The 27500-nt window shown below is 41.1% G+C and overlaps 1 protein-coding gene across 1 annotated transcript in view; it reads right to left on the reverse strand.

The window, feature by feature from the left end:
* slit3 (slit homolog 3) overlaps window positions 1-27500 on the reverse strand; it is a 228619-nt gene that overhangs the window by 80000 nt on the left and 121119 nt on the right. Inside the window, exons 5-6 of the mRNA XM_079671338.1 lie at window positions 21088-21159; window positions 8284-8355 (exon numbers count right to left, since the gene is read on the reverse strand). Of these exons, the coding sequence (XP_079527464.1) occupies window positions 8284-8355; window positions 21088-21159 (144 nt within the window). The remainder of the gene's footprint in view (window positions 1-8283; window positions 8356-21087; window positions 21160-27500) is intronic.

The following is a 27500-nucleotide window of genomic DNA, read 5'->3' on the forward strand; positions in this document are numbered from 1 at the left end:
GTTAAGTGTTTTAAAATAGATTATATATTATTGATTGAGACATCGCAGGGCATTAGCAATGATTGGTTTGCCCTTGTGAATGCAAATCATGTCAAACATGTCTCTGCTGAAGACAAATGCAACTGAACAGAGAATAATAAATCAAGAATATAAGCTCTAAAGAACGATTTTTAACTAAGTGTTCAATTGGGGATTTAATTGGAGGCTAAAGGTTAGAGAATTTAGCTTATTGGTTCAAATCTTCAGACCAAGGAGGAGCACTTTACTCTAATTAAGCTACCAAAACGTTGTTGTATAATCAAAACAAGATAATGACACAAAATGCATTTTCACCGTACCCACATTTTAATGGCATTATTTGGAGATAATAGCAGTTTTTCCTGCTTTTTTATATGATAATATACAGAAAACACATCAAGGTAAGGCGGAGGAAGGCTGGCCTGCATTCAACAACTGCACTCAGCATTAAAATGGCTCTCTGAGTAAAAACACACTCACACAGTCATTAGTCGCTACAGGAGGAATGCTTCCATCTGCACTGACGTGATTGCGAAGACGAGGAATTCTCGGGAATCAAACCGACAAAGTGGATCACGCAGGTCCTCTGCCAAATATAAAGACTGTGTTTATCTCATAATTACATTTCCACTTCTGCTGTGTTTATTGGCCTTACAAGAAATAGCTAATACAGTACAGCTTAGACCGTTAAAGGCTTTCAGAAAAAAGGTAAAATGAAAGTATTAGGAGGAAAGCCGACAGTGGGGTTTAACGGTCATGGTACTTTTTTTTGGTTATGCACTTCAGAGAACTCTTTTCCAGTTTCCTCTCGATGTGTTTTGGGGGACAGCGAGTCTTAAAAACAAATGGATTTATTTGTAGGAAAATCTTTGTTTCTTGATCCTTTGTCAGTCATGCATCAATCTGATATCCTACTAATCTCTTTACTTTGTTTACTAAGTACAAACTGTTCAGGACATACAGTTTGTGTTGCCTGGGTCTGACCTTTGTAATGGAGACAAAGAGCAAAGAGTCTCTGTTTTCGTTGTTTTCAATAATTAGCATTAGAAGTCAAGTTACAAAGTGTGTTTACAAACGTTAGCGGTTTCATTCCAAAGCCTTCAAAAGCTTGTGTTGAGTTGAAAAGAACTGTCACGTAATCAAGATGAATCTTTTCGTTTCACAGTGAGCACTACGATACCCACTGTCATGCATCAAAAACATTCAGCATTTGGGAAATCACTAGTTGAGAATAATTGAGCAGCTGTCATTGATTCTGATTGGTGCTTAATGATGAATATGTTGGGAGACCCTGGCATGCGATGTGTTCATGACTTAAAGTGAAATAATGGTAAGTATGTATCTGTGTTTGTCGATGACAGAGGGACGGTTTCTGTTTTCATTTATGTTTAAAGGGCACTGGTTTTGGCATTGCAGTGCGGATACCTTCGAAACCAAATCTGTTTTCATGTAACGTAATCAATGCTCCTAATCCCTGGAAGGGCTTCACAGAACACATGCCGAGGATTGTCAATGAATTGAATCTAAGTAAATCAAAGAATAACACTGGGTTTAGCAGCTTGATGTGTTGCCATGAGAGGTCTGTTTGTGTTTGTTGTACAAGAAAAAGGAGCAGTTACCATTTCCATATAGTTTCAGTTTACATGTAAACAATTATTTTTAACATAACCGGATCATTTTGTAAATTAAAAGCACATTTTGTATTTTAGGCTTAACCAATTTTTTGAGTTGCCTAAACTTGACCATACAAACTATGTATTTCACCCTTAGTTAAACATATACTGTACCTGCCATTTGCAGAGAGAAATCTTTTTTAAGTGCTACACAAATTCTGTCATAGACATAACAGGTAGAATTGTTGAATTTTAACATTTGTGGTAGCAAATAGGATTGAAACGATAAACTTCAATGTTGGAGAAGCAAAAAGAACTCACTTTAGTTGGTCGTCTCCAGCATCAAATGGCCATCCACCTCCTCGATCTCTCAATGCTAACTTGCCTTACCTCTCAACATAAAGGGCACACTAATTCCTGTGTTGGCACTTTACGTCGGCATACACATAAAGTATCTACTTCAGAATCACCCTATATGAACGTAATAAGAGATATGGTGCTGATCATTCACAGCTTTCACTGGTAGAGACTCAGCTAAAGGGCAGCCACGATGCTTGAGACGCTACATGAAAGTGTTTCTTCATTCTCCCACACAGTGTGTCGCTTCAAATTGCACACCATGGTTTCAAATGGACCCACAACAGTAAATGCCAAATGTCTGCATTCCATCAATTAATCAAAGTGGTCCATCAGCCTCTGTGGTTAATGTTGCAGGAAGATCTGAAGTTGATGCAGGAAGAAGCTAAGTCTCTGGTTTTGACTTGTTCTAAAACGTTATCCCTGCTGTGCAAAGAGCAGCCTCTGACCTTGAGTTTGAAGCAACACAATGCTTCTGTAGCAAAGCCTCACATTACAAGCTTGTTTCCATTGGAGAACGCAACAATGTTAATTCATTATTGTGGTCACGAAAAGTGACTGTTGGCAGGTCATCTTTTATTGGCTTGCGGAAAAGCCAAAAAGTTACTTTAAGAAATTGAATGGCAATTTCCCGGACTCGCTTTTCTAATCTCCAGGCAATGGAAGCATGCCTGAAATCACCAGAGCATGCTAATTTCCTTTTTTAATTTTTCACTGTGGCATTAGTGGAGTTTATCTTCATTACAGGCCAGTGGAAAATGACTGGACGGATATTAAAGAAGGGGAAGAGACGACCCGCAGGAGGGGTCAAGCTGGACCCGAGAATCCTATATTGCGATATCCTGAGACATAATTACGTTATTTAATTATTATATTTGAACGGTAGGTATCTAATGTTTCTAATCTACTTACAAGCATAGGAAACAAAAGCATGTTTTCAATTCAAATGAAAAAGAAGGTATAAATCTTACCTTGAACAAAATCTAATAACGTTTTAGTTCTAACATTTTAAGGCTGATAAAACTTAAGAACCCAAAAAAAATCACCAGTTCAAACCCAGTCGGGGGCTCGCTCCTTACTTTGATAAACAACACTGTTCTGAGTCGGACAGCCTTGGTGGTCTGGAAACAACAAAGAGCCAAATTGTCAGTCAGACATTTGTTCCATCAATAATTAATGCCTCCCTCCTCCCTTTCCTCTGATCTTTTCAATCTATTTTCTATCACGGGTCTTTCCTTTTTTTTACCCGCTAATGTCACAGAACTGCTTCGTACTGCTTTTTGGTTGCAGAAAAAACCCCTCTCTCTTGCTCTTTGATGTGCTCTACACCTTTGGTTTCTACTCAGATTGTCTGTGTACTCCCTTCTTATGTTTCTGACTTCAATAAATGGCAACGTCATTTAGTCTAATCTGGTTTTTGGCTTTGTCTGATCTTGTATCTGTTTAATGCATCTTTCTATCTCTGAGGTATCTCTCTCTTTCCTGTTGTCTTCAGCCTTCCCATTGCCTCTCCCATTTCCTCATGTCAAACAGCAGATAAATAAATGATGCCCAGGAAAGTGTCTGCTTTTACAAAACCAATACCACTCTCCTCCTTTCATCCCCTGGACATTAACCCTTCCTTCTTCCCCTTTCCATTGTGTGAACACCTTCCACCTCAGCCCAAATCTTTCTTGTCTCTGCCGGCAAAAAAAAGAGAGGACAGGATAGTAACTGCAGTCCTTTTTAGGTCTAAATAAATCATAGCCCAACACTGGCTTGCTTTTACAACACCAATCCTCCACTTTCATCCTGGCAGCCATGAAAGCGAGAGCAGAGACAGAAAGAGACTATCTAAGGACATACTGTAAGAGTAAAGAATATCAAAGGAAATGGTGGATGTAAAAGGGTCGTATAGTCATATTCCTCTTTCTTCCTAAACCTCTAGGGGAAGCGAGACCCCTCTGTTGAACCAGAATATAAAGGTTAACGGCAATTCAAACTGCTTTATTCTGAACTTTGAGATGTTTCACTCGTTGTGACTAGTATATATTTTATGTCATACATGATGTATTTGACATAAGGGAGAAGACTTCTGTGCATCTCGAAAGGAGCAGTAGAACATATAACATTGAAAACCACGAAAAAGTGGGGCTTTCAGATCTCTGTAAATGAAAAATCTCAAATCTAACTTTGCATTTCTATTTTGAACAATACACAATAAATGGCAATCAATTTGTCCACAAAGTTAAATGACAACACCTTTTAACTGCATGGCAAATACACAGAAATGTATTCAACTGTTGTATAAATCCATTCAAACACACCACATCATTTTGAAATGTTGTCTAATTTAATAAAATCAAACATGATTATTGAAACAATCATTAGCATTTTAAAGTGAACCCGACGCCCCAGTATTCAGCTTTGACTCATCAACGCTGCTACTGTGAAACATATTAAGCAGCTCAGATAAAGCCTAGTCTACCAAGAAACAGCGGCTAATTAAAAATGACTAGATTAATTAATGTGGAAATGTGTTGGTGGCGCACACACACAGCTTCGTGCTTCTTTCAATTAGCACACTAAATGAACACAAATGGCTGACACACACAGACACAAACACACACAACAAAACATTTGTATTCTAGCCTACATAGTCTATTCTACAAAACTCCTACAATTTCTAATGAGCGCTTATAATGAAACAAAGAAAATACACACACACACATACACACACACACGCGCGCACACACACACACACACACACACACACACACACACACACACACACACACACACACACACACACACACACACACACACACACACACACACACACACACACACACACACACACAGGTATATATCGTTCGAAGCTATCTTCATCTTAAAGTGTCATCAATATTAAGAGAAAACACACAAAAAAGAACAGACAAAACAGATGGATAGACATACACACACAGAAACACAACCAAACACACACGTTTTTGGCAGGCACACACATGCTGACTTATTCATATCCAGCTATAGCATGCCTAACTCAAATGGTGCCCTAACTAGTGCTTCAAATAACACATATTTTCATTTTGAATTGTTCTTTTAATTAATCTTCCAATTACTTTTGATTTAAAATGTGAAAAATACCAATTGTGAGACCGAGATGAAATCTTCAATATTACTTGCTGTGTTTGACCAACAGGCAGAAACCCATTTATTCCCTTTACAATATGATCAAACAGTTTAAAAAGAAGAAAACATGTCTTTAGTTGTCTTTATAAATGTATAAAACTCAAACGCTTCTCACAAGGATAGCACGACATGAGCACACACACACACACCTACCTGATGGTGCAGTCACATGACCTCCAATCACTGTTATCTCTATCAACCCATTTTGCACTACGGTCACGAAAGCAACCCGAGACCAGAACAGATGGGTGTGTGTGTGTGTGTGTGTGTGTGTGTGTGTGTGTGTGTGTGTGTGTGTGTGTGTGTGTGTGTGTGTGTGTGTGTGTGTGTGTGTGTGTGTGTTAAGATGCTTGAAATGGAGATCAGTCCAGCGGCAGAATTGCTTACTGTCATTCATGCCCTTTGCACACGAGCACAATCACTTGCATGCACACACAAAGGCAAACAGACACACACACACACACACACACACACACACACACACACACACACACACACACACACACACACACACACACACACACACACACACACACACACACACACACACACACACACACACACACACACACACACACACACACACACACACACACACACACACACGCACGCACACCTGCCTTTATTAAAACGTCACATTCAGTGAATATACTGTGTGCTGTCATGCTGTCTGCTGTGAAAGGGAACGGCTGCGTATTTACAGTGAATTGTAAATCCTGCCGAGCACTCAGCTGTCAGACTCTTATGAATTGCTAATTTGTTGTATCTCGTTCTGCCGATCCCCCGCATTCTGGCCCCTATCACTTCCTTTGTGCACTGAGCAAAAATGATTAAAGGGAAATAAAAAAACTTTGCTTAAGGTAAAAAACCAGCCTGAAAGAAAGATGATAAAATAAACCTTCCATTGCAGCATCTCAAGTAAACTAAAGCTTTTTTTGAGTACAACACAGACATCTACAACATGTGCCATGACTCGCTGTGGTCCACAGACTAAGCTGCCATATATTGAACCATTTTCCTCTGTTTCCTGCTCTCTTTAATCATTCATGTGAACACATTAGGCAGTACCACACTGCGCCAGGAACCCTCACACCTCCAACAGCACGATACCCATCAAGAAGAGGCTGAGGTCTCACTGAGCTTTCACATTAGAAATCCATTGGTTCTACTCTATATAATTATGATACATGTGTTTAACCTTGTCCTTAATCACATCATGGTAAAGAGAGTGATTTCCAGAAAAAAATGTAATTGATACAATGGTTTCAATATCTGTCTGTATAGGATTTTTCCTTTTGCCATTCAATATATCATTCTGGAAAAAGACTATTGACTTTGGTGCGAGCCACATTTTTAAATTCTCTGATTTGCATTATGTCCTAAAACTAAATTGTATTCATTTTTACATAAATGCTTCTGGGTAATGCAGATCTTTATGTGATAATGAGACATATTGTCCTCCAGAAGCAGCCAATTAGAGTTCTGGTCTTCATTATTGGGAATAACGCTGGTTATTGTCACAATCTGAGAATCAACAACCTCTTTCCTGTTCAAATGTCAACTTTAACACCGTCTTTTTAGATTGACGAGTCTGTTCCTGCAGCTCTCTCTCTGCGGACCTCAACCATGTCCACTTGTAATGACTATCATTTAGCCGTGTTCCATGTAACATGGGACCGACAGACGAGAGGTTTGGGAGCTGCTGTCAGATTTCTCTCCTTTTTCTGAGCTCGTTTTTTCCAATCATCTCGTCGTTTCCTCTGCCGGCTTGTCCCCTTGTTTCTTTAAGTGCCCAATTCTGTCTTTGTCTATAAGTCTGTCTTTATCTCTCTTTTCTTCAGCTCCTGCATTTTTGCTGTACAGTTACTCTAATAGACATATTAAGCAAAAACACTTGAATAAATGCCTTGCCAACAACCCTTTAGACAAACAAATGAAAATTCTTATTACTGTAGGTTACTTTTTCTGGCTCAATGCTTTATAAAAATCAAGGCAAGACATTTTAACATTTATATGTTTTAGTTGAAAAATGTATGTTTGGACAGTTTAGTTTGATTCAAAGGCACAACCCACAATGAAGCAGCATCTGCCTCTGATGCAAGCCATGGATACACACACACACACACACACACACACACACACACACACACACACACACACACACACACACACACACACACACACACACACACACACACACACACACACACACATTTGTGCAAAATGATGTGCGCCTGCAGACACAGAGGTGTGTTGCACAGTCACACCTCTGAGCATAGTGACAAATGAGCAGCTATAAAAATGTGGACAGATCCAACGCACAAACTTGCACACACCTACACACACACTCAATCACACACACAGCTGGAAGCAAATACGCATCAACATATCCCCGTATACAGAGGGAATCACCTGCATGCACTAGCACACATGGTGCAGAGAAAGTGCAAACCACAGCAGGTGGCTGGCACTTTTTCTTCACTGTGTGTGTGTGTGTGTTTGTGTGTGTGTGTGTGTGTGTGTGTGTGTGTGTGTGTGTGTGTGTGTGTGTGTGTGTGTGTGTGTGTGTGTGTGTGTGTCAGTGTATTAAGTCAAGGACAACACATTTGCTGGTCAATGAACAGGTACGCTGCGCTTCATCCTTGCAAGCAATTCACACAAACACTTATACGTGGACCTTGGCTCACACACACATACTGTAGGCAAGGATACTAAAAAGATAATTCAAACACAGAAACGTGTCAAGAAAATGAATTTCTCAACAAGATGATGTTTAAGCTGAAGTTTTCTTATGTTGAAGACATTTAGAACACGTATATATAACGAGAACCATTAAGCAACGAGACAGAAAAGTGGATTCAGAAAAAGATGTGCAAAGAAAAAAAAGAAGCATGAAAGGATGAACGACTGAATAAGACAGAAAACAAATCTGATAACGAGAAGAGGGGAGTGCAGGACAGACCGCTGCTCTACAGAAAACACATGAGAGAGAGGAGAGGGGATGAACAGGTACACTGAGAGGAGAGGGGAGAGAGGAGAGGGGAGAGAGGGGAGGATGGGATGAGAGGAGGTGATGAGAGATGCAGAAGTCAGAGTGAGAGTACCAGGGTTTTTCTCTACTTACAGAATCTCCAGATCGCGCAGCGCTCGGAAAGCTCCATCTTCGATGCAGCTGATGTGGTTGCTGTCCAGTTGCCTGCACCGTGCACACACACACACACACACCCACACACACACACGAACACACACACACACACACACACACACACACACACACACACACACACACAGATGAAAGAGAGATGAGAGAGAGTCAGGCGCAAGTCTGCAAGGTCCGCTCAGCTGGGGGTGGGACTAAGGAATGAAGGGTTCCGTGAACGAGTGTGTGTGAGGTGATACCCCAGTAAGTGGGCTTAAGATAGCAGGTGGGAGACACTGGCGTTAACTCTCTCTCCCACACACACACACCCCCAACCCTCACACACACTCTGGGGAAGCCCAGTCCAGACGGAGGCACACAAACTCAGGTCTCTCACCTCAGTGCTGATATGGCCAGCCCTGAAAGGAGCAGGAGAGGAAAAGGAGAGCTGGAGACGAGACCAGTGCGCTGAAGTGGCCTGCCCGGCGTCAGCCTATCACCTTCCTCCCCCGCCGCACGCCCAACGCACACTGGCCGCCGGGAGAGAGAGGGACGAGAGAGGTAGACACAGTGAAGGAGAGAGAGAGAGAGAGTCGTAGCTGCTAAAGCCCACCCTGCTTGTCTGTTCTGTAAATATTAATTGCATTTTCTCTCTTCCATCCTCCTCCTCACCCCTCCTCCCCATGTCCTCTTTTATTCTTTTCCCTCTCTCTCTGTAGTGAAAGAGGGAGTAATTTCATTACATTAGGCCAGCCAATCCATTAAGGGCCTTTTACCGGCTCTGTCACTGAAACAATTTCATTAAAAGGAAAGCCTCCGTAAATCAACCTACCGTCACGACTCCGCCTCTCTTTCCCGTTCTCCTTCCTCTCTCTCTCCCTGCTTCCCTACTCTTCTGCTCTCTTCCTCTCTCGCCCCCCCCCCCCCACTTCCCCTCATTCACCGGACTCCCAGATGCACCCTGTACCCCACTGTCATCCATCCTTGGCTTTTACTTTAATTTGCTCGGCTCTAGGTATTCAGCCCCCCTTACCGCCATATCCCATCCCTCCATCCATGAACCCAACAACCCCAGAACCTCCACTCCTCCCTCCTCCCTCCCATCCTTCCATCTCTCTGTCCGCTATCCTCCCCCTCTCTTCTCCTTCTGCTGAGGAGCAGGTGGATGGATGCAGAAATAAAGGTCAGGCATTTAAAAGTATTTTCTTATTACTCAACTAGGACAGATGAGTGGCATTTAGACTGTAGCAAACTAACACACACACACACACACACACACACACACACACACACACACACACACACACACACACACACACACACACACACACACACACACACACACACACACACACACACACACACACACACACACACACACACACACACACACACACACACACACACACACACACACACACACACACACAGCATGGATGGTTACTGTCTGCTCTCCAGACACTAGAAGATAAAAGCATACCACTCCACCTTAATCTTCTCTTCCTTGTCCCCTTCCCCATCTCATTTCTCTTCCACGAGATCCCTCCATCCCTAATCCCTTTTTCTTTGACTTTTATCCCCTCCTTTTCTTTTTCCTCCCCACGTTTCTGAGCATCCATCTTCTCCATTTTTCATGTTCTCTTCCGCGCTCCATTCATAATCCTTTTTTTGCTCCCTCTAGTGCCCTCTCATCTCCTCTCATCTCTAATTCCCCTTCACCTTTTCTCCTCTCACACTCCATCTATCCATTGCTAATCTATATCTCCTTCCTGTTTTCTCCTTTTAAATCTCCTTTTTCTTCTTTTCTACATAGCCCGAGTGTCTGCTCGGCACACTGCAGCACCTGTTGTATCATTCATGTCAGAGTTTAACCCAGAGGAAGTCGGTTACCCAAACAGGAGCTGGATTGCTTCTGCAGGACTGAAGAAATTACATCAGGGCTTCTGGAACCAACTATTCTTTGGTATACTTTTCAAATGTCCATGTTTGTGCGAGTGTGCAAGAACAAAGTGAGGCATCAATCCTCAGAGTATCTGAAAAGGTTGAGTACACCACAACTTGACAGAAACATTAAGCTGAATTACAAACATCTAAAGGTTAAGAAAGGTTTTTGTTGCAGGGACTTAAGGCAAGACTTATAAGAGTATACTCTTACTTTGAAATGTGTTGTGTGCTATGGCAGCACTGGTGTGCACACAGGGTCATAGATAGCAGTTTGGGTGGAAAATGTTTCATTTACTTCTACGTGATATTGACTGACTGCTGGTGGTTAAAGGTTGGCATGAGATCAGTTGGGATTCAAGAAAGTAATTACCAAATAACTCCAACAGGAAAAGTTTGGCTCGCAACGAAAACATAAGGATTCCAAAGACTGAGGAGATGTTTTGATATGCTTTGATGCAATTATATTTCAGAGATGATTCAGAGATAACTTGTTTACAGGCTTACCATGCCACACTTGATTAATTGAGCACAATTTGTAGAGATTGCTAGGGTAATTGATGAGGAGAGTTATGTGTTATAGCAGTAAAAGGGTACTCCTTCAGGGTTGTGGGCTCTTGTTAAAAAACATGTTTTTGAATCGCTGAATACTTTATTATTTTTGGGGATTTCTTGTTGGAACTTGTTGGAGAGCTGTGAGTGTCAGCATCTGTTAAATTACTGAATTTTTAAATATTATCTGGGGTTCATATCAACATATGGCTATGCCAAGTTTTTGTTTAATGTAATTAAAAGGCTTTTTTTTTTTTAGATAGTCAAACTGGCACACAGCCTGTGCAGCCATATGGAGGCACATGGCACAGCCAAAGCGACTGCAGTTATTAAAGCCACTTTATTTTCAATAGTGCTTTTTGGAAACACTGAATGGGAAGTAAAGGAATTTTGATATTGTTGTCTTGTTCGATTTTTCCATGTCATTTAATTTGCTAGTAAAATAGTTTGCCCTCTATGTTGCTAGGCAGAAAGTAAGACTGTCGAGGTCGGGTAGGAGGAGGATAATGTAGCCTACTGTAGCACATCTATGCAGGAACTGACCCGTCCTGCAATTATTGGGGTGCGGTTGGGGGGTTAGGCAAGCAAATCTATCACAACACTAAAATAATTCATTTACAATTGCTGTCTACCCATCTCACTTTCTTATGTTTAAACAAAAGAATAAGCAGAAACATTAAAACAAGCGCTATAGGGTTCCACCATTACACGTTCTGACTGCACATCTCTCCATGTCCACAAAGTCACCACTGACACTCACGACTTCTTGATGCGAGTTTGGGGGATTCCCAAATCTCTGTAGTTACCAAAAGACTGTAAGAGAAGTGGTAAGATGTCTTCAACTCTTCAACTGTACATAACTCTACAGAACAGTGTTTTGATCATTTTTAGAAAACATTATCACATCTATAATTTTTGTAGAATTGAGAGTAACTAGTTGATTCATATTGGCGGCCATGCACTTCATCTTCCGTCCTCATCCTCCGCAAACGATTCCATCATCTGTGATATGATTGGATTCCTCTGACAGCTTTGTTCACCAAGCACCCTGATTAGCAGTGACATGATTGGTATCAATCTGGGATGAGAATTTACTTTGTGTGTGTGTGTGTGTGTGTGTGTGTGTGTGTGTGTGTGTGTGTGTGTGTGTGTGTGTGTGTGTGTGTGTGTGTGTGTGTGTGTGTGTGTGTGTGTGTGTGTGTGTGTGTGTGTGTGTGTGTGTGTGTGTGTGTGTGTGTGTGTGTGTGTGTGTGTGTGTGTGTGTGTGTGTGCTTTCCATATTTGTACCATTGTGTTGCATTCAGATCCCTGGAGTTTGTGTGCGTTTATTTGTTCAGAACATGGATGTTTGTTGCAGGGGATGGGTTGGGGGCGCAGAATTTAATTTATTTCATAGAATTAGTTAGTTTAATCATGTCTATCAAAAGGCCTATTGGCAGGCTGATTCAATGCTTCCCTCTGCAACCATCTGGAAGCACACACAGCAGCCCTGCCCCTCCATGAATCCATCAGTGAGCAACCACTACTGACTGAGTAATTAATGAAGGACAGAGGGGGAGAGGAAGAATAAACTAGCAAGGCTCCCATCCAATCCAAAACTGCTTCATCAAATCTTCCTCAAACATTATTGTAAACAGTGCACATTCCTAATTTGAGATGACAAAAACGGTGTCCCATTTGCGTGTTGAGGGACATTTTAGTTCAGAAAGACTTCACATCATTAATAGTGATGTTTGAAATATGTTGAATAAGCAATGATGTGTTGAGTGCCTTTTATTTCAACACTTATTTCATGCTTGTGTTGGTCAATGTCAGCCATTATGTGGTGACTGACAACCAAATGAACTACTTGATTAAAAATGATTGCAAATCGCCAAGGCTCCGTTATTTGAAGTGCGCTTATTTTACTTTGGTATCAATTTCTAGAGTGTGTGGAGTGAAGTCAGGATTTAAGTGTGGAAGAGTTTAACTGCAGCTTATTCTATAGTTATTTAAATTTGGACAATATTAATGAATATTTTTGGTCTTTAGTGTAAGCTTTTGCTTCCGCTAAGATAATGACCTTTTCTTATTGACCAATAGAGTGGTGCAGTGACGAGTCCTAAAACCCGGAAGTGAGTTAGCATTTTACCACTACGGGTTCCCTCGTCTCAGAGTCAATATGATTTCGTCATAGGATTTTGGAAATTTAAGAGACAGATCATGTTTTGTTCTACAATATTAAATACATCGGCAGTGACCACACTGGTGAAAAACGATGGTTGTTAACAAGTGGCTGCATAGGACTACAGAAGTTGTCGAGGACGTTGTACGTCATTACGCTGAACACGTAAACACTCCCGCTAAGTTTGTTTTTCCCCCTGTTCTGCTTGAAAGCAAGTACCTGCCTCCGGCAAACTGTTAAAACAAACGCTTCAACTTGTACAATTTTTAATCTGTATTTTTGAATATCAATCTTAATTTGGCGTGACGTTGAAGTCGTGCGACCCTGCTGTAGTTTGCTTATAGCATAACGTTAGCATTTAGCTTCTGGCGATTAGATTTATGAATAGAAAATTATAAAGTGGGTAGACATCCCTGCACCACTATATTGTGGATTTCTATCCTCCACAGTTTCTGTTTTTTTTAACACGTTTCTTTTGTTTTTTCTGCAGAGGTCTATATAGACACATAGCAAACAAGATGGACAATGTGCAGATCAGCAAACAAAAAAAAAACAAAAAAACACTTGGGTTAATGGGTTGAAGTGGAAACTGAAGAGAAGGACGAACGAATGCTGTGGAAATGGAGGAGTCAGCAGAACTGGTGAAAGTATTCAAATAAAAGGTACAAAGGAAACAGGGCAGAGAAGAGATCTATAACAAAGACATTGTGTTCAAATGAGAGAGTGGATGATAAGAAGAACTAAGGAAAGGTGATGTGCTTGAGAGAGGAAACAAAAAGAACCACAACAATAGTGGAGGAGATTGAAAAGTCAAAAGGAGAAGAAATGAAAAATGTAAAATGTAAGAGACACAGTAGAAAACAGGAGGGGCAAAGGGTGAGCAGTAGACGTAAGTGGATTGAGAATGGATGTGTTGGGAATATAGGTCTGAAATGACCTCTCTATTCCCCTGCAATTAATTATCTTTAAAACATTATGTTTGCATTCATACATATCTACCCATCGCTGCCTGCCTTCAATCAGTCTCTATCTATCTAAACATGGCATACTAATGTGTTTTTATAAGTGAGACAGTCGATGCTGGTTTGCTGAGCTGTTTGAAGAACCTGCAGTACTGCAAATGGCAGATTAATGCATCTCTGTAATGGCTGATACTGCAACCTTCATACAGTGAATGAGGATTGAACTATAAAGGGTTGACTTGGACTTGCAAATGACTCCTGTGCTTTTAGTGATGTTCAAGGGTACAGGAAGCCATCAACATGGTTTATAATTGTAAGGCCATTGCTGTTGACTTTGTTCCAGGCTGAGATTGGTACAGCAGTCAAGGACACCAAGTGGCTTTCTGTCCAAACCCTTTTTTTGTATATCAAATTAGACAAATTGAATTTATGCTTACATTTGCCTCCAGTGGATTTATGATTTGTATAACTCTGTTAAATAAACAGTGAAAAGAAATGGAAGCACATTCGTCCAACATTGAAGTTCAAGTTAAATAAAGGCAACCCTGTGAAAATCGAATTTGCCGGTCCATGGGAAAAATAGAAGTGTCTCTGTCTCTGGCTCCAAGTAATCACTACACTTGAAGATTGTGCTCTACTTTTAGTGAGCTAAAATAGATTTAAGATTAAAACTGAATCCAGAATCCTATCACTGTGAAGGAAAATGCAACGAGCCTGTTTTGGTACATAGGTTGCAGTTTAAAGACAGCTATTGACATTTTTTCCCTCCGTTCCCGGTTGGACACGACCTTTAATTAATTAGCCACATCCTGTGATTTGAGTAAGTGCGTTGGGGGTTGGTGTAAGGCAAAGAATGATGGGATTCTGAGTAAACAATTTCAGGAAGCAGGCTATCATGTGTCTTCCTTTTTCTTCCTTGCTATTCTTTGCATATTGGTGCAAGGCTTTGAATGCTTGATCGGGGAAGAAATTACACTCTGGAGTGTGTGTGTTACAGTATGTGTGTGTCACCTTCATTTAAAGCTGAACTGCTCTGAAAAGGAGGGCTATTATGACTCATTCCTTTCTATATCTTCAAACACACTTTCGCTAGATATATGCCCGGCATTAGCTGTCTGTTGTTGGAATTGTGGTAAACATAAAAAAAACAACTGAAGGCAAACATCTGCAATGAGAGAGAGACACACGACGGTGCTGGTAGGCAACGTGTGTGTGTGTGTGTGTGTGTGTGTGTGTGTGTGTGTGTGTGTGTGTGTGTGTGTGTCTGTGTGTGTGTGTGTGTGTGTGTGTGTGTGTGTGTGTGTGTGTGTGTGTGTGTGTGTGTGTGTGTGTGTGTGTGTGTGTGTGTGTGTGTGTGTGTGTGTGTGTGTGTGTGTGTGTGTGTGTGTGTGTGTGTGTGTGTGTGTGTGTGTGTGTGTGTGTGTGTGTGGGTGTGTGTGTGTGTGTGTGTGAGTATGTGTGTGTGTGTGTGTGTGTGTGTGTGTGTGTGTGTGTGTGTGTGTGTGTGTGTGTGTGTGTGTGTGTGTGTGTGTGTGTGTGCGTGCGTGCGTGTGTGTGTGTGTGTGTGTGTGAGTATATGTGTGTGTGTGTGTGTGTGTGTGTGTGTGTGTGTGTGTGTGCGTGTGTGTGTGTGTGTGTGTGTGTGTGTGTGTGTGTGTGTGTGTGTGTGTGTGTGTGTGTGTGTGTGTGTGTGTGTGTGTGCGCGTGCAGCCGACACAATGTTCTCACCTCTCTCTGAGGCGCTGTAGTAATAATTCAAACAAACGGCCATCCAGCACTGCATTGTGGGTAGGGAAGCATGAAGAGTGGAGGCATTTTACGAGGGTGAAACGAAAGAAGGGGATGACAGGAAGGAGGAAGGTAAAAAAGTGAAGCCATGGGGTTTTTTGTGCTTACACCGATTTACTGAATGGTTGTATTGTTGGAAGAAACTACATATTACATTCTCTGGACACATTCCTCACAAACCAGCTGAAGTGATATGAGTGTGTCAATTTACCCGTTGGGGAAAATGAATTATATTTTATCACTATAAAAAAAAAGAAAATGTGTAAGAGAGCAAAAAGCCAGGCAGATGGAACACACGGTAGAATATGAGGACGTGATGGCGACGGAAGATAAAGAGCGTGTCTTTGTGGGCACCGAGGTGTAATGTGAGGGCATATGAAACAGCTGTATCTTATCTGATGCGTCCATGCTTCTCTGTGAGCCATCGACAGCTACATGCCTCGAAGCACCACTGACTCACATGTGTTGTGACTTAAGCGTGAATACAGCAGTACACACAGCATCTGTGGCTGATCACATTTATCTCTGCTTCTCCTCACCGTAAAAAGGAAGATTTGCAGAAGCTACTGAATATTGAAGTAAAACCTTTATATGAGTTTCAAGAAAGTATGGCTAAACATAAGTTTGCTATCACTATTATGTAGTGTATTGTTTTCTGTACACTTATCTAGTGTTCTCTATAAGATAGCAACATTTGCATGACATTAAGACATGTTGTGTTTTTTCTTGACTCTTGGTGCACCGTATTTCATTTCTTATGTTTCTGTATTTGTGTTTTTGGTTGTTGATGTTTTCAATCGTCAAAAAAGTCTGCACAACTTAAAATGTGTAAACACTTTCCAAACAAATGAGTGAATGTTTATGATTATGTTTTAGTGCTATTTGATCGTATGTTATGGTGTGTTAGTAAATAGCACTCCAATTTCATTTGATTTCTCTCTTCATTTGATGTTTTACTGTTATGCATTATTCATTTTAAATGTGAGTATTAATCGTTTGCTGATGTTCGAAATGTTTGCAAACTAATTTTCCTCATATTGCACCCCGAGGGAATTTAATGAGTTGTCATTTAAGAAAGGTACTTGAAACACTTGAAACAGTGTTGTGAGCTGTTGAATTGTATTTTTTATTATTTATTTATTGCACTCAGTGTCCGTTGAAACATGGCATAAGGAGGTAAATGTGCCTTTCAGAAATAATCCTCTTTATATCTTTGAAATCACACAACATCAATCATTAGCATGTAGCTAAATTAGCTGGAGTGCTAATGGTTTTAGGTCAAAGAGAGGAGCAAGTAGAAAGTAGAAAAACACGATATCGGAAATACACGGGTGTTGTTAACAATAGGACTTTTCTGGCAAGACATGATCAGACAAAACATGATAAAAACAAGATTAGATTATGGAAAATCAGATTAAATAAGATTAGATGTGATAACATAAGCCTCCAGACATGATGTAGAGTGTAGAAATTCTGACACAGTGCTTTCTGCCTTTTCGAACTCTACATTTCCCTTTATCATTTATAGTTTGACTGACAGGTTGGGTTTTTGGGAATGACAGGACCAGCAGTCAGCACAATGTATAGACGAGCATGCATTATACACACACAAACACCTACACACAGATGTATGGCATATACCTGTCACCTTAGGTTAGCAATAGAATACAGTAATCATATTTGCCAGATTCTTGGCAGTTTCAGCAAAGCAGTCAATCTGATGGTAGGGTCGAAAGGGTGTGTGTGTGTGTGTGTGTGTGTGTGTGTGTGTGTGTGTGTGTGTGTGTGTGTGTGTGTGTGTGTGTGTGTGTTGTGTGTGTATGTGTGTGTGTGTGTGTGTGTGTGTGTGTGTGTGTGTGTGTGTGTGTGTGTGTGTGTGTGTGTGTGTGTGTGTGTGTGTGTGTGTGTGTGTGTGTGTGTGTGTGTGTGTGTGTGTGTGTGTGTGTGTGTGTGTGTGTGTGTGTGTGTGAAAGAAGTGCAATAAATGGATAGTATGCTAGCCACCAGGCAGCTTGAAAGGGAACATCCAAGAAAGAGAGTGAGATAAAGACGGTACCCTCTGAGAAACTAGCTGGTGAGACAGAAAGGCAGAGAGACACAGATTTGGAGTGAGTGAGAGAAACAGGGGAGAAAGAGAGAGCGAGGGGAGATATAGACAAAGTGAGAGGGGGGAGAGACATACGGGAAAATCAATGCTGTGTCCACCAGGGACAGAATGTCATGAAGGTTTTTTTACTCTGTGGTATAATGGAGGGTTGGCGCCTTTTACTGCAGGAGTCACCTTGTCTAATGGAGGGAGGGGTGGAGGGATGGAGGGATGGAGGAGGGTGGGAGAAGAAACAGAGGGAAATACTGAGGAAAAGTGGGAGAGAGGGACAAATATATTGAATGGAGAGGGCTAGTTAAGAGGAGAAAGGGAGGAGGAATGGATGGATGGATGGAGAGAAGAAGTAAAAGGAAAGAAAGATGGATATCGAAAAAATGGAAAAGTATTTACAGAAAGAAAGACAAGAAAAGACAACAGATTGACAGACAGCTAATGGGATACGAGAATGGAAGAGAAAGGGATGATGGGAGAGAGGGGAAAGGATAAAGATGTAATGGCAGACGAGGGAACGGAGCACAAGACATTTTAAAAGGGAGAGAAACATTGAGGGAGTAAAAAAAGGGAAATAAAAAAAAAAAAAAAAGATGAGGAGAATAAGGAAGAGGAGAAGAAGGATGTTGCTGTAAAACGTCAAAAAAGAAAGTGGAAGATCTATAGAAGCCTGAGTCACTCTAAATTTGGCAGAATAAAACTTAAATGATTCACTTTGTAGGTCAAAGCAATTTAGTGCAAAACATTTTAGTGAGAGAAGAGACAATTTTACCGTCAAACTTGATTGATGTGACTTTATAGCTTTGGCAGACAGGGTTACAGCCGTGTTAGCACTGAGTCTTGTGTTACAGCTGTAAGGGCAGGGAGTGGCGTATATCCAATGTGAAACATCTGGAAACTCATATTGAATTGTACCTGCTGTTTATTGGAGCTGCTCAATGGGCAGACTGTGGGACACTGTGGTTAATGGGCAGCTCTCAAGTGTAAATGTGTGTTAATGAATGAATGTGACAGGGTATTACTGATATAGAGCTTGCATGGTCAGCATAACCTACACCGGAGGAATATATATATGGTTGAAGATACATTGAAACTAGGATTAGATTTCTGTTAGCTGGCACTACACTTTAAATAGTTGTAAAATACTCGAGTGAGGGTAACGACATTGTGTAGCATTTCATTTGGATTGTGCCCAATTTGCAAATGGAGAATGGATCAAAAGTGAACCAACCTGAACCCAAAGGTTTGGAGCAAAGCCATGAGGTCTTACACTCCTTCACTTACACATGCAATCACCACACATGCACATCCAACAAACTGAATGGAGAAGATGTACAGCAACTTTCAGGTCCATTTCACTTAGGAGTAATAAATGGTAATATTCTCCCGTGGCCATATTTAATTTACATCACACTTGGGAGTTTTCTAACCTGAAGAGCACTCTTGGCTGTCACCTAACTCTGAAATACTGTTAAATCTGAAGCAAGATGCATGCTAATCATTCTACTAATTGCACAAATTGAAAAAGTGCTAGACACACAAATCTCGAAGATTCAAGGACACATTACTTCAAACTAAAGTGTGATAACATGGATGTCTGAAAGATATCCAACTACTTGCTGTAATTGAATATACAAATGCTTGGTTAGTTTAGCTAAGCAGTGTCTTTGCTTGTGGGGAGAACTGTTGGGTTAACTGTGGCAATCCAAACCTGGAATTTACCAAAGATAATGTATCTCACCACATGATTGATCATTTATTAGCTGTTCTGGAGCTTTTTTATGATATATCACTTTTAGCACATGGTGTTTGCTTATTTGTCGGCAAACTGCAGCTAAAAAGCAATTTCACCACACTTCATTTTTATTTTGTAGCTGTTGTGGATCTTTTATTCTTATGACATCGTGATTGGCACAACAAAGTGGAATACATTATTTATTTTCACCCGGCACCAGTCCAGTTGATACAAATGACAAATATAGTTGGTAACAACAATATGACCAATCTGATGTAATTGGTGATTTGTTTGCTTCTAAGTTGTGGTTCTTTTTAACATATTTGTATAACCAAATGCAGTCTTGTATATATTCTTCCCATACATGGCATGAGTACAAAAAGTGTGTTTGTTATTGTTTGTTCACATTGCAATGGGATCCCAACTAAAGACAGCCTGTATAATATGATTACAATCCTCTCCCTTCATTCAACTTACTATTTCATTCAGCTAAAGCATATTCATTATTTGTTTTTCTTTACACAGTCTACATCTCTTGTTGTGAAATGAGGCTTTCAGAAGGATGGATTATTATCTTTTTGCATCATGTAGTTATAATACCCTGCTCTGTTTTTCTATCCCATCCTCCATCCCACTCCTCCGTCATGTCAGTCATGACTGATAAAACACAATTGCAAATTTACAAAGAGGAGATTTGTTGAGCAAAGCTGATTTTCTTCTATATCGAACTCTCTCGCTTTGAGGACATTGTTAACCCCCAAGAGTCTGTCTAGTAGATTCCTATGCAGCATCAGGCTGGATTGATCAGCCATTATCGATGGGAAGCATTGATTGGCCAGCGTATTGATCACACTATTGGGGATTAGGACGTCATGAATAAATGACAGGGGGGTATTGAACGCTTGATGTGACGACAAAACCTCTCTGGACAGGAAAAAAGGAATAAGATGAGAAAAGTGGGAATATTAGAGAAGGTGAGGAGGAAAAGGGAGAAGTGGTGAAAAGCAGAATGATAAATTGAGTCAGATGGAAATAACAGACACATCAGGGGAAAGTAATCTAAACTAAATATGTGTTTCCGAAATAAGATTTGATGCCATGTCTAATAAATAAGAATTTTCTTGTGATACAATTCGAAATATGCAAATCCCCCCGCCCTTTTATAGCTATAAAGTTGGGCCAACAGTCTGACAGTAACACATACCTACAGTATATATAATGTTTACACTGAGTGCTACATTTAAAACCACATTCTTGATGGTTTTATGGCTGCACCATTCCATTGATTGGAAAGATTCCTGGGCTTTATATTATACACATTTCCCTAAAACGAAGCCTGACATGTTTGATATGTCTGACAACTTTTGGATTTTAAAAATAAATCTCCTGGCTAAGTTTGTAGCAAGTGAGTCACCAGCTGGTGAAGGAGAATTAACGAATATGTTGTGAGACGAATTCGCCTTAGAAAGTCAGAGAGAAGGTGGATGCTCACGAAAGCACCTCTAAACGGGTAGTTGGGAAAGAAGGAAGACAAAGTGATTGTGCTTACAGGTTCTTGACATTTGTAATTCCTCTGAAAGCTTTCCGTGGAACCGCCTTGATCTGGTTCTCGCTGAGGTCTCTGCAGAGAGAAAGAGACACAGAGGACATGAGTTGAGGTATTCCAAGCACTCACACATATATGGAGTCAAAGCATTTAAACAAAACCACAAACATGTTAATATATGACACACACACAGATACACAACCACGCACACACACATTCAATTACAGTACAAAGGCAAAGACGGAGGAGGAGATGGAGAGAAAGGGAGAGAGAGGATGATATGACATTTATGATCAGTGGAACAATTTGGTGCAAAGAGCTTCAAAGACAATAGGAACTATCAGAAATACTGCTGGCATGAATCCATATACTGCCTTGAAGTCTGTGTGTGCCTGTCTCCATGTGTGCCATTAATAGAGAGGCATTGGAGGGGAAAAGCAGATAGTCAGATACATAGAAAGACCAGTGTGTGTGTGTGTGTGTGTGTGTGTGTGTGTGTGTGTGTGTGTGTGTGTGTGTGTGTGTGTGTGTGTGTGTGTGTGTGTGTGTGTGTGTGTGTGTGTGTGTGTGTGTGTGTGTGTGTGTGTGTGTGTGTGTGTGTGTGTGTGTGTGTGTGTGTGTGTGTGTGTGTGTGTAAAAGTTAGTTTTCCCCACTAAAGCCCTCCAACAGCGCAGCAGTGCTGTGGCGGAAAAAATAATAATCTATTCAGAGAAACCAGAGAACACACAGACACACACACACACACACACACACACACACACACACACACACACACACACACACACACACACACACACACACACACACACACACACACACACACACACACACACACACACACACACACACACACACACACACACACACACATTGCAATGCCAATATCAAGCAACATATCTATTTGATTTGATTCCCCTCAGCTCTAACACACACTCTGAACATGGCTGCACATACATTGGTCCTGCTATTTTTCTGTCGTCCTAATGAATACCGATATGAGCCAAATTATTTTGGACATGACACAACAGCCTGGCCCTAACTCTATTACTGTTGTTTGTTTGGGAGAAGGCCTGGCAGGCAAACCAGGTTCAGAAAGCACAATGTAATTATAGCGGAATGAAATACCAGACAAGCTAATCACCCTATAGTCCTGTCAGTCAGGCCTGAGTCCAGCACACACACACACACACGCACGCACGCACGCACGCACGCACGCACGCACGCACGCACGCACACACACACACACACACACACACACACACACACACAGAGGAAGATCTTGCTGTCATCCTCAATCCAGTACACACACAACTAACAAACCAACATATACATTGAAATAAACACATACTGTATGCTTATGCCAGCTAATTTACAGTCATGCATACAGTACATTCACGTACACAGGAGGAAAATTGGTTGTGCATTATGACTTGTATTAGGGCTGTGAATGTTAATTGGCAAGCCGTGCTCAGAAAACAGAAAACTAATTTCCTCAAACTAACAAAGTTTCATCATTTTGGACATTTCCCTTTGAGCCCTGTGTTTTCTGGCTCATTCCTTTTGTCTGACAAGAGATTAGCGTTTTTTTCTCCACAAACCTTGATGGGAAAAGTATGTGCCTGGCGTTGTATATTCTTTATGCAAAGAAAATATGTGCTTTTATGTGCAATTTTGCTCTGCGATTGCGGTAACGAAGGAGCACACAAGTGGCAAACATGTGACGGACAGGACTGGCGTAATGATATCTTAATCTGCAGCACGCCTGGAAAATAGTCCATGTGTTTAGACTTATTTTTCAGGAAGAAGTTTTTATTTGTTTAATTATTTGTTGTCTTTCTTGCCTGCATGATGACGTTGACTAAGCAAATAGAAAGCAAAGCCGTTCACTCTATCTTTTTCTTTTCTAATCGTTCTCAATTATCGCTGTTGAAATACCAAAAAGAAAATGCTATGAATATGTATTTAACTCTACTTGTGGTGTGCTGAAAAGAGTGTCAAATGAATGTGAAAAAAAGCATGAGAATGACAAGAAGAAACAAACTTATTTGAAAGTCATATTTCATAAGGAGTTCCATGGCTAATAAATCTTTTATTGTTTTGTTTACCCACCATGATATTTATTTGTTATTGCTTCTAACAGAAGGAAAGTCATCCAAGTCAAATAAAAGCTATTATGAGACTGTGTGTCTCTGTGTCTGTCTTTATGACTCCAGCTGAGTGACTGACAACAGCGCCGGGAGTCCACAGTTTAGGCCCCCATAATAAAACTCATATGTCACAAGGCTTGTATTAAGTTTTCATCATACTGGTGGTTACTGTTTGTCCATTTGTACAATGGCTCTAGGGGTATGGAAATGATTTGGGGGATATTTTGGGAGGTGTAAACAGAAGATGGACACCTCATCAACATTCTATTGGGATAAAAAGTAGAACATTTGATTTTAACCACAATGACAGGATACAATAAGTGAGTGAGAAAAAGGCTGCTATCACTTTGGCAGGAAATGTGAAACCTTTGCTCATGGTATAAACCTGATTAAGAAAATAGGCTTTCAGGGACAAGCAGATAGCTGCCATTTGGCACTGTTTTGATGTAACCTCATGTACTCTGGGGATATTGAAAATAGCTCTTTACTCTATGATAATGTATTGTCTCTGATGAACACATTCACGTCATGTTTTCATGTAAACAGCTGTCCTCCTCCCATCTCTCTGTGAGTCATACCTGCCGACCTTTGAGTAGAGCGAAGACTATAACCAACAGAAGATTGGCCTGCGGTACTTGAAAAGGACACTCACTGATAGAATAACCCCCCCCCCCCCCACACACACACACACACACACACACACACACACACACACACACACACACACACACACACACACACACACACACACACACACACACACACACACACACACACACACACACACACACACACACACACACACACACACACACACACACACACACACACACACACACACACAAACTCATTTGGAAAGCTGGATGGTTTGTACAGTACAGCAGTGTGTAGCAATCTGCTCCCACATTTCATGTATTGGATTAAGCCATTTTGGTCCCCCTCTATTGCCACAGCGTTTGAAAGAGCTGGCAATTCATCTCCTACAAATTATATTAAAGAAACGGATGGCTGTTTGAATTATACATCAGTTCCATTACGATGACAAATTCTGTAAATTATAGTGGTAGAGATTGTGAAAACAACTGCATATATGTTGAGGAACTGGAATCTCAATACGCAACTGATGACGCAAACGATCAGTTATCTGAGTTCAGTTTTCATGGAGGAAAGAAGAGTTGAAAACAAACGGCAGGAGGAAGACACATGGTCTTTTATCATTCCCTCAATGTTTTTAATGGCTTTCTAAGTACCGTATGATTGATTGCATTTTGACCAGATGTCATTCAGACCTTCCCCTTTCACCACACAGACCCCCCACCCTCCATTTACCCAGCCAAGGCCTCTCCTTCCTGGGCATGCTGACTCTCTGTGGCCCCTAAAAGTCTGGAGGGATTGAGGATGACAGCAAGATCTTCCTCTGTGTGTGTGTGTGTGTGTGTGTGTGTGTGTGTGTGTGTGTGTGTGTGTGTGTGCGTGCGTGCGTGCGTGCGTGCGTGCGTGCGTGCGTGCGTGTGTGCGTGTGTGTGTGTGTGTGTGTGTGTGTGTGTGTGTGTGTGTGTCTGTGTGTGTGTGTGTGTGTGTGTGTGTGTGTGTGTGTGTGTGCTCCTGGCGATCACCTCCTCCATATTAAGTTCCATTATTCATGTGAGGAGAATAATAACACTAGCCAGGTCACCCTTTGCCACTCTTTGGATATTACGGTTAACCCCTTCACGCACACAGAGACACACACAGGCAAACACACATATGGGGACTCATTACACACAAATAGTGCACACAAACACACATTTTGTGTCCCCGTAAGCCTCAGCAAAACAAATGCAGATATAAAAACATTACTAGTGCAAACACATATATTTCTTTCTCAATTTCCACACAGATCAAATGAACTTTTCCCTCAGGCTGTGTCACCCCTACACTTTTTCTATCCGACAGTGGACACCAGTTATTAGATGGATACGCCCTCAGGTTCGTTCGGATATGAGCAAAGGTCCACTATGAACCATTAACCTGTGAGAGGGGGAGTGGAAACATGCCTCTTTGATATCATATGATTTTGATCTCAGATGGCGTCACAGGAGGTCTCAGTAAGACGGAGATGACAAGGAGGTCGGCGGAGGTTTGGATCCATGTGTCAGTTAGAATTTGTGTGTCTCTGCGTGAAAGAAACAGCAGGCAAGTGAGAGCGGATGGGCGGCAAAGCATGCATCTTTGTGTGTTTCTGTCTTTTATTAAAAGGAGGGCGACAGGGAATAAAGAAAAGAGATGACCCTTGGCTGGGCTCCAGGGGAGAGATGAAAAAAGAGAGAGGAGAGGAACAGGAGTAAATGGACAGAGAAGGAAGACAGAGGTGGCAAAATGTTTTTTTTTTTTTTAAACCTGAGACACCTTCAATGGTTCGCGTCCCACTTCTCTTCTTCATCTCTTTCTTTTCCCCTCACTTTCTTTTTCGACCACTACTGCTATCTCACTTTCTCTCTCTCTCTGTCTATCTCTTTTTCTCTCCCTTGGGGGCTGTAACTGAATTTAATATTGTTCCATAAAGAGAGTAATAAATATCGACTCCTGAATAGCTCATATTCCTCTTGTTTTTTCAGGCACTCTACTGTAGGGCAAGACCAAAGTCATGCAGCAGGTATTACGGTGATATGTCCTGTACTGTAATAGTGATGAAACATCCTTTGGTATCTGTAACCATTAGAACTATTAAAGTGACTGTTATACCATATAACTAACGGCTATTATTTGATATTTCTTATTTATAGTGTAAATATATTGAAATGTTCTGACACCTTTTAATTATATTGCTTAACATGAACAAAATAGCACAACACTTCATTGATACATGTATGGATTTCACCAGATCACTCAAGGTGAACTGCACAGTGACTTTAGGCATGTATCTAAGAGATCAAATGAATATGGATTTATATATTCTCTCATTGCAACAGCACACAGGGAGGTCTGTGTCCTCTAAATCAAAGTAATTCAAATGTGGCCTTTGTTTACTCTGAGAATTTGTTGGCAAGTTCAAAAGAAACTTAAAGCGACTTTTTTTTCTAACAATTATTTATCCTGGGGGAACTTACTGACTATAAATGCAGCATTTTGGCAGTGCCACAGACATATAGCTCCATGCATTCAAACTGGAACTTTCCCATTACAACCACGGCCTCCCAGTCTTGGCTGCAGAGTGACTCTACTTGAGTGATTGTTACTTGTGCCAACAAACCGGCGGGGGGATATATTACCCAACATGCTGGCAGCGCATTGCAGACATAGGACTGCAGTGTGGGTTTGATATTTTAAAGTTTTACTGCGTAAAGCAATATTTTATAGCCAAATAATTGTCTTGATTTAGGCTAACAACGCATGATGGTCTACTGCGTTCGATAGTCAGATGTTTTGTCTTCAGTTCTTGTTTGATTATTCTAAACACGTTGAGCATTCAAATTGTGTGTTCCCTGAAGGCTTGATCTTTTATGCTATTTTTATGGGAAGTGTTGCTTCCCATCAGACACATATTGCCTTCAAATTTGTCCTCTGTATCTCGCTGTACTATATATAATGGAGGTCACACAGAATGGTCTTCCTTCTATATTTTCTCCATTTCTTTTTTGCCTTTCTCTTTTCAGTCTTTGTAATTCTTCATCAGTCTTTTGACTCAATGCCCTTGCTTCGTCTTGTAACCTCCGCCTCATCCATCCTCCTCCCCTTTTGAACCAATCCCCCCATCCCCCGTCCCCCAGCTCCACTCCCTGTGATTTAATTAAGTGGGCGCTTTATGAATAAAAATATTGCCCCCCTCTATTGATCATGGTGGATGGGAGGATGACAGCTCTGGCTGGCTGGGACGGGACAGCCACTCTCCTAACTCGCTCCATTACACTGATCTAACTAAGTGTGTGTGTGTGTGTGTGTGTGTGTGGAGTTTAATCAGTGTGTGTGTGTGCAAGGACAGGTGTGTGTGTATACAAGTGACATTGTGTAGCACTGTGTGTGGGTGTGGACTGTAGAGTGCGGTGTGTGTTTGTGAAGGAAACAGGCACCTGGGAGCAGAAGCAGCTAAATCAAACTGAACGTTCTCAAAAGCTCCCATGGGCCTTTGCAAATCCTTCGTTGAAGACAAACACACACACACACACACACACACACACACACACACACACACACAGCCACATAGACACACACGCATGCACACATTCCTCCAACGCCTCCTTTGATACATACACTGCATCAGCATTATAAATGGACATTGTGTGCACTTT

The sequence above is a fragment of the Notothenia rossii genome, assembly GCF_949606895.1.
Source record: "Notothenia rossii genome assembly, chromosome: 3".
Lineage (NCBI taxonomy): Eukaryota > Metazoa > Chordata > Actinopteri > Perciformes > Nototheniidae > Notothenia > Notothenia rossii.